Raw genomic sequence first — 15,045 nt, 5'->3', positions numbered from 1 at the left:
CACATGTAATCACATGGGTGTTTATATGGATTTCACATGTAATCACATGGCTTTTCACATGTTTATTACATGGGATTCACATGAGAATTAACATGGATTTAACCCATTAAACCATGCTAAGGTCACAAATCCACATTTACCATATTGCCTGTGTGATTTTAACGTGTGATCATTACATGTAGTTTATTCCACATGGAAATGTCATGTGTTTTTTTTTCTTTTCTTTTTTTTCTGTAAGGGGTGTTCATGGTGAATTGTGATTAGCAGGCATAGAGATAGGTGACATCATTAATAGAGACAGGTGATGTTTTTTACTGATTAGTAGGAGGGGAGTAGGAGGGAAGGAAGGAGGGGACAATACACAGTTTGGGTTTGGATATTTAAAGAATGCTTTGCCCAGGTGAGGAACAAGAGTGAAAAGCAGGGAAGGCCAGGTGAGTGGTGGTCATGATGAGTCATGGAGCCTGATCAAATGTGTTTATGTAAATGTTTAAAAATAATTGCTGGAAATATGTACATTTTTACCTTATATATTATCAATAGCATTAACTTCACTTGCAGACGTATTTATTTTTTCTGACTTATCTGCTTTGGACATGGCATTAGAAAAAATGAAATGACAGTTTTACATTATGATATGCAGAAGTACTTGGCATGAAATGACTATGATACTAATCATGCAAATCCTGCACTGTGAACTTGTTGTGCATTTAAAGAACACACTAAAACCCTACAGTAAGGCTATAACATACAATATATACAGTGTGGACTGGACGTTCTACACCGAATATCGAGTTAAGATCAAGAAGCTCTCTGTTCATCAAGATACTTCACATCAAGCAAGCACAGTAATTTGGGACAGATACCGATGGCATGCATTTACTAATCTTCTTTTATTCATAGAAAATGGCAAACAATATGTGGATATTTGTTCTATTGGCAGTGTTTGCTGGTAAGTAACAATCTCTTATTAAACAGTGTACATTTACTTGTTGTTCACACAGCGAGCAATTCGGTTGATGGGTGCTCGAGATTACCAGGCTGAGGGAGGGGCAAGAGCTTCCTATTGTGTCATCTTTGTGGTCTTGTGCAGCTACACATTTTTGGATAGAAATAATGGCATTACACAGTGTATCAAAGACATATATTTGCCATATAGCCTACAGTATAATTTAGTTTTTACAGTTATATCATGACACTGATAATTACAATTTACTGCTATGTCCTTAGCTAGTTAGGGATATAGTCATAGCAATCTTTCTATCTGTCCGACTAGCATGCTAGCTAGCAATCTCTCTAAATAGTTAATACTATCTGGCAAGCTAATAAGATAAGATAGATACAGGTGAAAGAAAAAGTTTGCGAACCCTTTGGAATTACCTGGATTTCTGCATTAATTACTCCTTAAATGTGGTCTGACTGAAAAGCAAACAAATTCTGCTTAAACTAATAACACACAATCAATTTCACTGTTCATGTTTTTATTGAACACATGGTGTAAAGATTCATCATACAGGGTGGACAAAGTATGTGAGCCCTTGTATCTAGAAACTGGCAGGACCTCTTTAGCTGCAATAACCTCCACCAAATGTTTTCTATAGCTGCCGATCAGACTTGCACAATGGTTAGGAGGAATTTTAGACCATTCCTCCTTACAAATCTGTTTCCGTTCATTGACATTTTTTGAGTTTCTCACACAATCAGGCCTCTTCAGGTCATGCCACTACATCTGAATTAGGTTAAAGTCGGGACTGTGACTTGGACATTCCAAAACATGATTTTTTTTCTGTTTAAACTATTCTATTTTTGATTTACTCATGTGTTTTGGGCCATTGTCTTGTGGCATCGCCCAACTTCTATTAAACTTCAGTTTCACATTCCCCTGTAAAACTTCTTGTTTTTTTTTGAATGTACAATTTTGAATTATTTGGTTAAATAAATCTCTTTGTATATAAGTGGTAGACATAATTAATTATTTATCCTGGGGGATGGATTCATAACCAGCAGACCTGGGTCAAATAAGTATTTGTTTTGGATTCAAATACTTTTCTATGCGGTACTGATCTTGTCTAGTGTATTGGAACCAATGAAATACTCTCAAAAAGTACAAACCTCACCTTGCGGTCATATTGGCAGACTCAATTACACCAGGCAAGATCAATAGAGCACAGACAAGTATTTGAATCCAAAACAAATATGTTTTGGATATTAAATGTTGGGGTTGTCACAGACTGTCCATAGATAAATAAATAAAAAGGAAGCTACAGGGTAGATAATCACTCATCTATTCCACTTTTTTCTAAAATGTATACAGGTTCAAACTGAATTTTCACTAATAATCGTTTGAAAATGATAACATTTAACTTTTTTAAAAAATTTTGCTTTCCAGGGATACATGAATGTTCTACACAAGGTATGTTATGACACACTTCACACACTCCTTTCATGCGTTTTGTCATGGTTCTGTGTTTTCCTGTCTGTGTTTCCCTTGTTGGGCCGCCAGATGGCGGCACTTCTGTTTTGTATCCTGCTCCCCCGTTAATTGTATCATTGTTGTCTCGTTATTCTATCATTGTAAATGGTAAATGGTAAATGGACTGCATTTATATAGCGCTTTTATCCAAAGCGCTTTACAATTGATGCCTCTCATTCGCCAGAGCAGTTAGGGGTTAGGGGTTAGGTGTCTTGCTCAAGGACACTTCGACATGCCCAGGGCAGGGTTTGAACCGGCAACCCTCCGACTGCCAGACAATCGGTCTTACCTCCTGAGCTATGTCGCCCCTGTTCCTACCTGTGTCTTGTTATCCCCTCCTTTTCTGGGTTGATTGTTTTTTGAGTTCACCTGTGTCTTGTTACCCCCTGTCTATTTAAGTTCTTTGTTCCCTTGACTCGGGTGCTGGTTCCTTGTGTTTGTTCCCGACTTGTGTTTGTTTGACTTACATATATCTGCCTGCCTCTGCTTTGACCTGTGTGTGTGTGTGACTGTATTTCCGCTTGTGTGTTTCTGCCTGTTAGTTCCTGCCTGGTTTCTGTCCTACCTGTGTTCTGCTCTGTGTGCTTTTTTGAATTTTGAGTTTTCTTTTTTGTGTTTTTTGGTAGTGCCCTGCGTGGCCTTTTGGTTTCCTGTTTTTTTGTCCCCTGTCATGTAAGTAAAGTCTTTGTTAATTTTCCCTTTTTGAGTTTGTGTTTTTTTCCCCTCTGCGTTTGGGTCCCCCCAACCCGTTACGTGACAGAAGGTACCAGCCAGCGCTGGACCCAGCAGAGTTTTTTTTTTTTTTTTTTGTGTGTGTTTGTGTTTTTTGTTTATCATGCCGGGGTGGTGGGAGCTCGACCCAGTTTTCGCCCTTGAGCCTCCCAGTGCCCGGGGCGGGCGGTCACGGAGGCGCCGTGGTCGGGCTGCCTCCCGGTCGGCCAGACCTCCAGCTGATCAGCCAGCGGATCCTGACCCTTTTGAAGGGTCTCGGCTGGTCATTTTTCCAGGGTCCGGCCCGCGGGGGTGCCGCCGGTCCCGTCCGGCTGCCCAGCCGGGTTCCCTATGGCTGGGGTCCATGTTCCTGTCTCCTGCTCAGTCGGGTTCCCTACAGCTGGGGTCCGTGTTCCAGTCCCCTGCCCAGCCCAGACTGCAGGGGGTCCGCCTGCTCCGCCCGTTGTTCCGCAGGTGCCACTACCGCCTGCTCCACCCACTGTTCGTGCTTCGCCCACGCCTCGAGCCCCGGAGAGGCCTCCAGAGCCGCCTCGAGCCCCGGAGAGGCCTCCAGAGCTGCCTCGAGCCCCGGAGAGGCCTCCAGAGCCGCCTCGAGCCCCAGAGAGGCCTCCAGAGCCGCCTCAATCCCCGGGGAGGCCTCCAGAGCCGCCTCGAGCCCCGGAGAGGCCTCCAGAGTCGCCTCGAGCCCCGGAGGGGCCGCCTGCACTGACCCTTGTTCCGCGGGGGCCGCCTGCTCTGACCCTCGTTCCGCAGGGGCCACTGCCGCCTGCTACACCCAAATTTCGTGCTTCGCTTGCGCCTCGAGCCCCGGGAGGGCCTCCAGAGCCGCCTCGAGCCCCGGGGGGGCCTCCGCAGCCGCCTCGAGTCCCGGGGGGTCCTCCGGAGCCGTCCAGAGCCCCGGAGAGGCCTCCGGAGCCGTCCATAGCCCCGGAGAGGCCTCCAGAGCCGTCCAGAGCCCCGGAGAGTCCGCCTGCTCCGTCTGTTGTCCCGCAGGGGCCGCCATGGCCTGCTCTGGCCGCTGTTCCGCTGGAGAAGCCACCTGCCTTTCCCCCTAGTGTTCGTGCTCCCCCTAGCGTTTGTGCTCCCACTAGCGTTCGTGCTCCCACTAGCGTTTTCGCGCCCCCTAGTGTGTCCAAGCCATCGCTGCCCCTACCCAGTGCCCCGAGTCCTGTTCCCCCTGTCCGAGTCCTGTCCCGAGTCCTGTTCCCCCCGTCCGAGTCCTGTCCCGAGTCCTGTTCCCCCCGTCCGAGTCCTGTCCCGAGTCCTGTTCCCCCCGTCCGAGTCCTGTCCCGAGTCCTGTTCCCCCCGTCCGAGTCCAGTCCCGAGTCCTGTTCCCCCCGTCCGAGTCCAGTCCCGAGTCCTGTGTCCAGTCCTGTTTCTGCCCTGAGTCCTATGTCCAGTCCTGTTTCTGTCCTGAGTCCTGTCTCCAGCTCCCACTCTCTGTTCACTCCCTCCCCGGGTCGGCCTCCTGGGACGTCAGGAGCCATCCCTTGGGGGGGGGGGGGGGGGTGCTGTCATGGTTGTGTGTTTTCCTGTCTGTGTTTCCCTTGTTGGGCCGCCAGATGGCAGCACTTCTGTTTTGTGTCCTGCTCCCCCCTGTTAATTGTATCATTGTTGTCTCGTTATTCTATCATTGTTCCCACCTGTGTCTTGTTATCCCCTCCTTTTCTGGGTTGATTGTTTTTTGAGTTCACCTGTGTCTTGTTACCCCCTGTCTATTTAAGTTCTTTGTTCCCTTGACTCGGGTGCTGGTTCCTTGTGTTTGTTCCCGACTTGTGTTTGTTTGACTTACATATATCTGCCTGCCTCTGCTTTGACCTGTGTGTGTGTGTGACTGTGTTTCCGCCTGTGTGTTACTGCCTGTTAGTTCCTGCCTGGTTTCTGTCCTACCTGTGTTCTGCTCTGTGTGTTTTTTTGAATTTTGAGTTTTCTGTTTTGTGTTTTTTGGTAGTGCCCTGTGTGGCCTTTTGGTTTCCTGTTTTTTTGTCCCCTGTCATGTAAGTAAAGTCTTTGTTAATTTTCCCTTTTTGAGTTTGTGTTTTTTTTTCCCTCTGCGTTTGGGTCCCCCCTACCCGTTACGTGACACGTTTGGAGAAATAAAGTTGGGGAATACTGCCTAACTAGTCTTTATAGCTGTGCATGCATGTGTAATGTATATGTGGGAACATAAATGCAGAATGTTTTTTCTGAAGACTGAAGACTTGTATTGCATTCTTCACTAATGAGATTATAGTACATGCACATTGACGATCCAAGTCTACCCAAAACTCTTGATGGGAACTGTAAGAAGGTTTGTTATTGTAGTTATTGCATTTATTCAAAATTGAATGTAAAATGAAAAAGTGAAATTATGGGTCCTTGAGGCAAATTTGTTCTCTGTGAGAATAAAGTCAGATGGTGCAGGATGGTTTTATTCTTATACATTCAGTTGACCAGAAGTGGGTAGAGTAGCCAAAAACTGTACTCAAGTAAAAGTATTGCTACTTTAAAATAATAATGACTCAAGTAGAAGTAAAAGTAGTCATCCAAATAATTACTTGAGTAAGAGTAAGAAAGTATCTTGTGAAAAGACTACTCAAGTACTCAGTTACTTCGTATAATCTGATTTAATGTTGAAATAAGCAGAGCAAGATGAACGTAAAAATCCAAATGTCCAAAATATAAAATTGTAAATGCTTGTCCAATAGAAATAAACAAAATATAAAATAGCCATGTGCAAATTCAAATATGGCCTAAATCATATCCCTTTAAATAAAACAATACACAGGAGGTTCATCAGAAGAGGAGGGTTTTCGCTTTCTGTTGTACTCTATTAAGTCTGTATACCTCATCAGTTTGTTGGGGTGAACCCTCCGTTGACAGAAAAAATATCAATGAGGCTACAGGGGATTTATCCATTAAAATAGACTCATCATCACAACAAAGAGGAGCCTGCTCAAATTCAAACAGAAACTTTATATGTGGAAAACATAATGCTTTGTCGCACCATTATTGTACCTTATGATGCACTTATCCACAATATTCCAAAGTCCCATGATGCCTTGCGCGGAAAATGTGCAGAACTTCCGGTTTAGCGTAAACAAACTTTATGTATGCTATGCAATGCTATGCAATGTTCCAGCGCTCACGTCATGACTGTTGCATGCTTCACAAAAACTATTACACTACTAACTAACGCTTACATTACAGTGTGAAATATCCACATTAATACCAGTAACCTATTTAGACACACTCAATTTCAAAAATAACGTATATAACCGAAGTATTTTGAGCAATAATAGCGTACTTACATAGCAATGATGAAATCTTATCTGTGTTCAGTAGATGGAGACAGAGACAGTAAATCAACAATACAGTTCAACCCGCTTCTGTTTTGCTCCAAAAAACGATGTCAGCTAGGTCTATCAGCAAACATGTGGCTTAGCTATGCCCAGAAGTCCTCAATAATAATAGTATTTCCCAAGAAATTACAAATAATAGTTGACCACGTTTCGTGCTGCGTCTTTTACTGCCACCACAGAGTGAATGCATAAGTGAATGCGATGATAAGAAAACTTTCGGTTACGCTGACCTAAAAAACGCTATTCCAAAAGCAAAATTAGACATGTTATACATCGTTAGAAAGCTTATACTCTCACCTACTGAATAAATGAATTGTCAATCAAGCCAGACTGTACTAAAAAGGGCGACAACGCCGTAAACAAGGCGTGTGGTATTAGGCACAGCTATTTTGGAAGGTACCGAGGCATCACAAATGTGCGTATGTTTCACAAACGGATTGTCCAAGACAATAAATGACCACTCAGTCAAATAGTTAGCTATCCACAGCCAAAACTAACCTACAACTTACCGCCACATATTTTCTCAAGTTCAAAGTTGAGTTCTTGAAGGCTGAAATGTCCACATTTCTAGGCAGACAAAGAAGGCAGCGAATAATTTAACTACTGTTTTTGGTAGTCTGTATGTAAAACATAGTTTCAACGTGAGGCCAGGGCTGTTCTGCCTCCTACGAATCACCCGCCGTTGTTTCAGCCATTGTTGTCGCCCACTCATCCTTCTGTGTGCTGTGACTGGCTACGTTTGATTGGCGAAACGGAGTCATTTGGGGCTGTGACAGAGCCAAAGCAAAGACCAGTCAGCCTCTTTGGCTGAAGTCTCTCTGAGAGAATGAAACAAACAGAATGTGCATTGAATAAAAAATGGGTAAAAAATAAAAGTAACGAGCGGAATGTAGCCGAATATAATGGAGTAAAAGTAACATTTTTTCTTCGCAAATATACGCGAGTAAAAGTGAAAAGTATGTTGCATTAAAATAACTCTTACAAGTACAATTTATTCAAAAAGTTACTTAAGTAAATGTAACGGAGTAAATATAACGCGTTATTACCCACCTCTGCAATTGACTGCTGTAGTGCCACCATGTTGCATCAAATAAGATCAGCAGCAGTTTGGAGCTACCACCGATCAGTGAGCTAAGTTTCAAGCGAATCAATTATATGAAAGTGAGAAATGCAGCATATGAAAAAACAAACAGGCCACCGATTCAATATGGTTTTAACTTAAACATGCATACATATATTCCTAATAAGCTGATTAGTCACTGTAGAAAGTTTTAAAAGTCTACATGTCAAACAGTGAACTTTAGTGAATGGTTCCATTAAAAAAACATTCCAGAGTCATAAAGCGCCACATTGTGGTTTAATCTGGCCAAATCTTTAGGGCTGTCCTCAAGTGTCATCAACAGACACAACAAGTTTCATCACTTTATGCCAGACAGATGGTATTTATTAGCATTTGTAAAATAGCCCACAAGAAAATTGATTGGATTCCTGCGGGCACATTCTTGAACATAGCAACATCTTATTTAAAGATCTTCGTGAGTAAATGCTCTAACTCAGGTTCCGTGCAAATGGGTCAAGCCAGGAGAGGGGTGTCCAGTCTTATCAGAAAAAGGCCAGTGTGGATGCAGGTGTTTGTTTTAGTCCAGAACTACAACACCTGATTCAACTAATTATCTAATCATGGTCTTCAATCAAGACCTTGACAAGTAGAATCACGTGTCCCAGTGCTGGTCTAAAACAAAAACCTGCACCTACAGTAGCCCTTTTTGGATAGTACTGGGCACACCTAACGAAGGAGAAAGTGCAAAAAAAAAAATGAAAGTCTTACCTTACAAACAAGTTTGAAATACCGGTGCCAGTACCATTTCTATCCTGGGGGATTTTTAAGACCATTAAAATACTACTGCACTCCACCTGCAAGCAAATGACAGAGCTCCTGAATTTAATACTTGAATTTAATGAAGTTGGGGGATCATAAATAACTTTGCATTGCATAACATTTGAAGAGGAGCTCTTTTGAATCAGAGAAGAGACATGACAGAGAACAGATTCTGCAGCTGATAGGAGACACTGACTTGGAGCTAGAAAAACAGAATAAATGCAGAAGTCTGCCCTTTCCTTACCGACTATCAAAACATATGGAGGAAAAACGAGTGCTCAGTTCTGGTTGTAAGATAAACCATTTAGTTTTGTGGTTGCTTTCTGGGAAGGAGGGTTTCTTGCACGTTCATGGATTGCCTGGCTAGGGTTTAAAAAGTTAGTTAGGATGCAACAAACAAAAACAGGCTTTCATTTCCTTGTACTGACCATATATTAAAAGTACTTGCCAAGCTAGCAATCACTCGAAATTCATTTTAAAAAATGCTTGCCTTATCTTAAAAGTGTGAAATGCACATTAAAGCTGATAAATCTGCTCAACTGTATATTTAGTTAACTAAATTTGAGTAACATCCATGTTGACAGACACAAGTAGCTGTGTTTAGACACTTTCTAAGAGGCACTTTGCAGTATATCGGGTGCAGGTACATAGATGTTGAGAACTTAATGGACACACCACATGAAAAATAACTTTCACTGACATAACTAAGTCACAGTTACACAGGTATCTACATGATTGAGTCAAATAAAGTTGAATGCCAATTAGATGGTCAGGTATAAGAGGTCTAAAAATCAGCACCTTTATTTGTGAGTTTCCCAAGAAACATGATGCAACTGATGAAGTTCCACAGAGGCCAAACAGTAGCCCACTTACAAATGCGCTGCATAAAGATTTTGATTAACAACACAGCAGTGGACATAATTTGACATCACCTCTTTTTGTTTCTCTTTCCTTTTAGCGGAACCAGCCTTCAGATATATCACTGTTTACATGTTAAATTACAATGCAAAGGAGAAGGCCACAAACGAGCTCTACATCACCTCCTATCTATCAGATACGAAAGTGGTTGTCACTGTCAACAGGTCTCCATTCAAGAAAGAGCTGTCAATGCAAGGTGGAGAGCGTGTAACAGTGGAGGTACCTTCTGACACAGAATTAATAGGCACCGGCAAATATTCAAAAACAGTCCTAATTCAATCCAACAGGTACATCACTATCGTTTCCACCAATCGGAAGACAAATTCACTTGACACTACACTGGTGTACCCATTGACCGAATTTGGCCAAGAGTATTATATCTTCACTCCATTGGCCAAGAGTTTGTACCCAAAAGAGTTTGCTGTTTTTGGCTTGCAGGATACTACTTTAGTTACTGTAGAGTTGAAGTGCACTGTCACCTTTGAAGGTAAAACTTATAAGCCAAATGAAAAACTTTACGCCTACATTAATGGATTGGAGGTTCTCTACCTGGAGTCAAATCAGAAAAATGAAGACTGCACTGGGTCAAGAGTGGTGTCAGACAAGCCAGTAGGGGTCATCTCAGGAAATGCTTGTGCTTGGAAGAACTCCAAATGTCAGCACGCTTTCGAACAGTTGTTACCTGTAGAGCGATGGGGTACATATTTCATTGTCCCACCTCTAGAGTATCAGGTCCTGATGGACTCTGTGTTTATTTTTGCTTATAAGCCCACTCATGTCATTTACCAATTTGGTGCCAAATCTCAGGAGATTGATCTCCGTTCTGGTCAGTGGAAAGAGATTCAAATGGACAGGAGTTCACCGTTAGTCATCTCTTCCACTCTGCCCATTCAAGTCCTCTACTACTGCACTGGTGGTAAATTTAGTGATAACACTGTATTTGACCCATTTATCATGAACATTGAACCAACTGATAAGTTCTGTGAATCCCGCACCTTAGAGGGTATGGAGGACTTTACTAACTATGCCCTTATTGTTGCCAAGACCAGTGACATTAACAAAGTGATATTTGATGACAAGCATCCATCTTTCAAGTGGCTGAAAGTTGAAGGAACAGAATACTCTTGGGCTCATTACACCTATGATAAAGGAAGAAGTCACCACACAATGAAGAGTCCCCATGCCCCCATTGGGGTTTATAGTGTTGGCACAGTGGATAGGAACAGCTACGGAGCTCCTGCAGCCTGTGGACGTAAGTAGAAATAAAGTGACTGCGATACATACGACAAAACCACACAGGCACGGAGTGGTAAGATGCGCACAATTTTATTTGATACAGCGGCACAGTGGCACAGTTGCTGTAGCTGTAGCTGTCGCTGTTGTGGTAGCGTCACTGTCTCTGGTTATCGTGCACATCTTTCGAACCCCGGGCTCACTGCAGGCAGTGCAGATAAAGGTTCAAATTTATCACATAACTGCCCACAGGTGCAGCTGCCTGCCGGCTAAATCACTCCCCCCATATCTCCGCCTGCAGCTGGCACCACAACCACGCTGCCCCCTCACAATGATATCGTCAGACGATAATGCATAACTTAATTCCCATTTACCTGTGAAAGACGACAAGAGAATGGCAGTTTATTCCTTTGATTATGCTCTTTCTTTTAGTTAGATAGATGGGTAGATAGATAGATTATTGTTCTCAGTGAAGAAATTCTTCACATTTAGCGCCAAAATATGAACATGTTGTCATATCAAACACTGACAGCAAACATTCCTCAGCTCTGGGCACCTGCCCGGAGCTCTAGCCCAAGTTTGCTGAGCATCACCCCCCCCCCCCCTTCCCGGCCCGGAGCTCCAGCCCTAGACCAGCTAGACCAGCTGGGCACCCCCGCCTCCTGCCACTATTGATTCAGCTGTAGCACCAAGCCTGTCCCCCTGTCTGACCCTGCTACCCATTGGTGTTCCTGCCCATCTCTCTATTTGACAGGAGTCACCCTTTGCAAATAAAATTGATTGAATTGATTGATTCACATCGACATTGACATAACAACACAGCACCATAGCAGAACAGTGAGTGCAGATATTGAACTGAAATTACACCTAAACCACAGTGGTAGGTGAGAGTTGTTAAGTTTCTTTTTCGCAGAGATTACAAAGCTTTTGATGAAGTGAGCTCTCCTCCACATGGATGTCCTGTATCTGCGACCAGAGGGGTGGCATTTAAGTGACAGTGCAGTGAGTGTTCTGGGTCATGTGCAATTCTATCTGCCTTACATGTTGAATGCAACGAGAGGAGTGCCAACTCTCCCTCTCCCCTTATTCTCTCCTATCTGCCCCTGGGTGCTAATGCGGTGCCTGTTGCATCATGAGCAGCCATTTTTGCATTCAGTGAACATGATGCAAGTCTCAAGAGTTTCGTTTTTGTTTAAGAGTTTTGGTAAAGCGTTTTATCTTTACTCACGAGAAAGAAACATTTCTGGGTCATCCGCCCCTTTTCTCCCACCCTGAGTTTAATCCATTTTTGAGCATTGTATTGTCTGTTTTTACAGTGCTGACCTGCACCTACAAGGGTAAGTCCTATCTCCCTGATGAACGCTTCTGGGAGGACTCTGCCTGCACACAACTCTGCGAGTGCAACCCTTCCACAGGTTTTGTCGATTGCCAGAAATCTGAGTGCAAAGCTGGAGAGGAGTGTAAAGTCATAGAGGGCCATAATGAATGTGTGGCAAAAGGCATTACTGCACCTGCATATGCAGGAGAAGGTATGTTACATGCATGAAAATAAATCCTCCTGCCTGCAATGTTTATTCATGATAAAAATGACATCTTCTGAAATCTTGGAAATTTCATGAGCAGCCATTTTGGTAATTGTGGAGAACATGATGCACATAGTACATGTGAATGCCTTTGCCGAAACATCTCAGTGTACATTTTTTGCAGAAAATGAAAGTCATAATTTTATGGACTTTAGTTCTTGTTGTGGTGAATAAGATGATGTTGATTAGTTTGGGCATTGAAATTCCACAACACTATCATCAGATGCTGGGTTTCCCCCACAATGTCAATTTTGTTAAATAGCACACATTTATTGAATGGTTCAACAAGATTATGGAGATCAGTGAATCTGAGTCTGAGGTTTTAGATTTTTCTCTGGTGTTTGCAGAGTCACTCAATAATTCAACAGATTGTCTGACTTAATACAGTTAATAACAGTCTTAGTGTAATATATCTGTTAAGAACAATCGTACATTCTAAAAAACGATCCTTGCAAACCATCTGTGGAGTAATCGTAGAAGTGATTGTTTCTCACCTTGACAGAGACATTACCTGTCCTAATTTAAATGAGAACTAGGTAGTTTGTGTAAGCTAAATTCTTGGAAATTCTTTTGCAACAAAATAATGTCCAACAAGCAATTCATGGGGAAAGAGAAAATGCTTGCTGATATGGCTTCTGCTTGTTTTCAGGAAAGAAAACTCAGACAAATGTGATTGTGAATATCTACAAGTTTCCAATGAACAAAAAGGTGGACACGCAAGGTTCAAAATCTGTGACGGTGGAAAAAGGGACCCCTGAAATTGAAATTCATGGTGCTGGCAAATATCCGAAAACGACAGATGTTCAGACCAACAAGGTCATCACCATTACGGGCGAGAGTCAAGTGAAGAATTCAGTTGACCTATCACTGGAGTACCCAGTGAGTGAATGGGGCCAAGACTATTATGTCTTCACTCCACCAGCAAGAGGATACCAAAAACAACTAGCTGTCTTCAGTGGACCGGATGCCTCTTCAGTATCAGTAGATTTGAGCTGTACTGTTAGCTTCAGAGGTGAAACTTATAATCCACATGACAAACTAACTGTAAATCTTGGCGCATCTGAGATTGTCTACCTGCAGTCCGATGAAGACTGCACTGGGTCAAGAGTGGTGTCAGACAAGCCTATAGGCGTCATCTCAGGACATGCTTGTGATTTGAACTCCAAATGCCAGCACACCTTAAAACAGCTGTTACCTGTAAATCAATGGGGCACATCCTACATTATCCCACCTCTAGAGTATCAGGTCCTGGTGGACTCTGTGTATATCTTTGCTTCAAAGCCCACTGATGTCACTTATCAGTTTGGTGACAAATCTCAGGTCATTAATCTCAGCGCTGGTCAGTGGAAAGCACTTCCAATGGGTAAGAATACACCATTAGTCATCTCTTCCACACAGCCCATTCAAGTCCTCTACTACTGCAATGGTGGCAGATTTAGTGATGGCTCTGTATTTGACCCCTTTATCATGAATATTGTACCCACTGACAAGTTCTGTCAGGCCAACGTCCTAGGAGATATGGACGGCTTGAATAACTATGCCCTTATTGTTGCCAATACCAAGGACATTAATGAAGTGCAATTTGATAACAAGCGTCCATCCTTCAAGTGGCAGCAAGTCCAAGGGACAGAATACTCTTGGGCTCCTTACACCTATGAGAAAGGAAAAGGTCACCACATTGTGCTGCATCCCTCTGCTCCCATCAAGGTCTACAGTGTGGGCACAGCAAAACAAAATGGTTATGGAGCTCCTGCCTCTTGTGCTCGTAAGTAAAAAAAGTTTTTTCTGTCACAATTAAAGTAAGCATCACACTTTAAGTAAGCATTACATTTATAGTAAGAACCACACTTAAAGTAAGCATCACACTAAAAGTAAGAACCACAATTAAAGTAAGCATCACACTTTAAGTAAGCATTACATTTATAGTAAGAACCACACTTAAAGTAAGCATCACACTAAAAGTAAAAACCACACTTAAAGTAAGCATCACACTAAAAGTAAGAACCACACTTAAAGTAAGCATCACTATTCGAGTAAGCATCACACTTAAAGTAAGCGCTGCTCTTACAAAGCTGACTTTTTTTGGGTACACTTGCCAACATAATTTGTGTAGGCTTTACAACATCTTTGCAGCACGTAATTCACTGCACATGGCAGAAATTATTCTAATAGACAAATCAACATTTAATCTATAACTGTTTTGTTGATATTTTAATATTTTTGCAGGATTTTCAGGATTTCGTCTGAAAAATTGAGGAGATAGGCTAATGAACGGAATATTGATCTTACTCATCTTGAGTTGACTTGGAAGTCTTAGGAATTCTGGACTCAAGAGATTTGCTGGAATGGAAACCATATCTCTGCTTTACCTTTGGTGGCTATAGAATCAAATGAACATGGGAATGGTGCCTTTAGTGTCTATTCTTTTCTACTGTATTACTTTCTTAATTTTACATTTAAAAAGGGAAGTTAGCTTTAATTCTTCGTGTTACCATATCAACTTATGTTAAAGGGTTCAGTGCGTATTGTCCAAAATTGATTAGGTGTGTACATTCGATTTTCCGTGTACAAAATGGACATCACTTCTAGCCCTAGAAATGTGACAAAAGGGAAAAAAGGTTCACAAGAACTTGCTATAAGCAGTTAAAAACAGTTTTAAGTGTGACATTTTTTTAAACTTTCCTCCAGTGTTCAGATCAAATCTGACCGATTTACAACTTTCCTAAATCATAAATATAGTGTTTTTCATCTGATTGCCTCAAGACCTTATATTTTCCTCCACACTAGGCATTTCCTCCACACTAGGCATCCCCATACACACACCCACTCACCCACACATCCACATCCACAACCCCTTCACCCCTCACCCATCTGCCCCCCACCCTT

General features: G+C 42.5%; 2 protein-coding genes across 3 annotated transcripts; both read left to right on the top strand.

Moving 5' to 3' along the window:
- The first annotated feature begins 110 nt into the window (after positions 1 to 110).
- LOC135238267 (IgGFc-binding protein-like) lies at positions 111 to 15,045 on the top strand. Of its 2 annotated transcripts, XM_064306052.1 has the most exons (7): positions 111 to 434; positions 904 to 952; positions 2,390 to 2,413; positions 9,384 to 10,595; positions 11,893 to 12,105; positions 12,809 to 13,924; positions 14,386 to 15,045. In XM_064306052.1, exons 2-7 carry the CDS (start codon positions 907 to 909, stop codon positions 14,412 to 14,414), a joined length of 2,640 nt encoding a protein of 879 aa, XP_064162122.1. In that variant the 5' UTR covers positions 111 to 434; positions 904 to 906; the 3' UTR covers positions 14,415 to 15,045. The 2 variants fall into 2 exon arrangements, with proteins under 2 accessions (XP_064162122.1, XP_064162113.1); XM_064306043.1 differs by having other exon boundaries at positions 111 to 952.
- On the top strand, positions 2,985 to 4,260 carry LOC135239235 (neurofilament heavy polypeptide-like). Its single transcript, XM_064307769.1, has 2 exons — positions 2,985 to 3,568; positions 3,627 to 4,260. Exons 1-2 carry the CDS (start codon positions 3,309 to 3,311, stop codon positions 4,258 to 4,260), a joined length of 894 nt encoding a protein of 297 aa, XP_064163839.1. The 5' UTR covers positions 2,985 to 3,308.

This window comes from Anguilla rostrata, chromosome 1 (assembly GCF_018555375.3).
Source record: "Anguilla rostrata isolate EN2019 chromosome 1, ASM1855537v3, whole genome shotgun sequence".
NCBI lineage: Eukaryota > Metazoa > Chordata > Actinopteri > Anguilliformes > Anguillidae > Anguilla > Anguilla rostrata.
The sequence above is the reverse complement of the archived record's forward strand: the minus strand, read 5'-3'. Positions and strand labels throughout refer to the sequence as shown.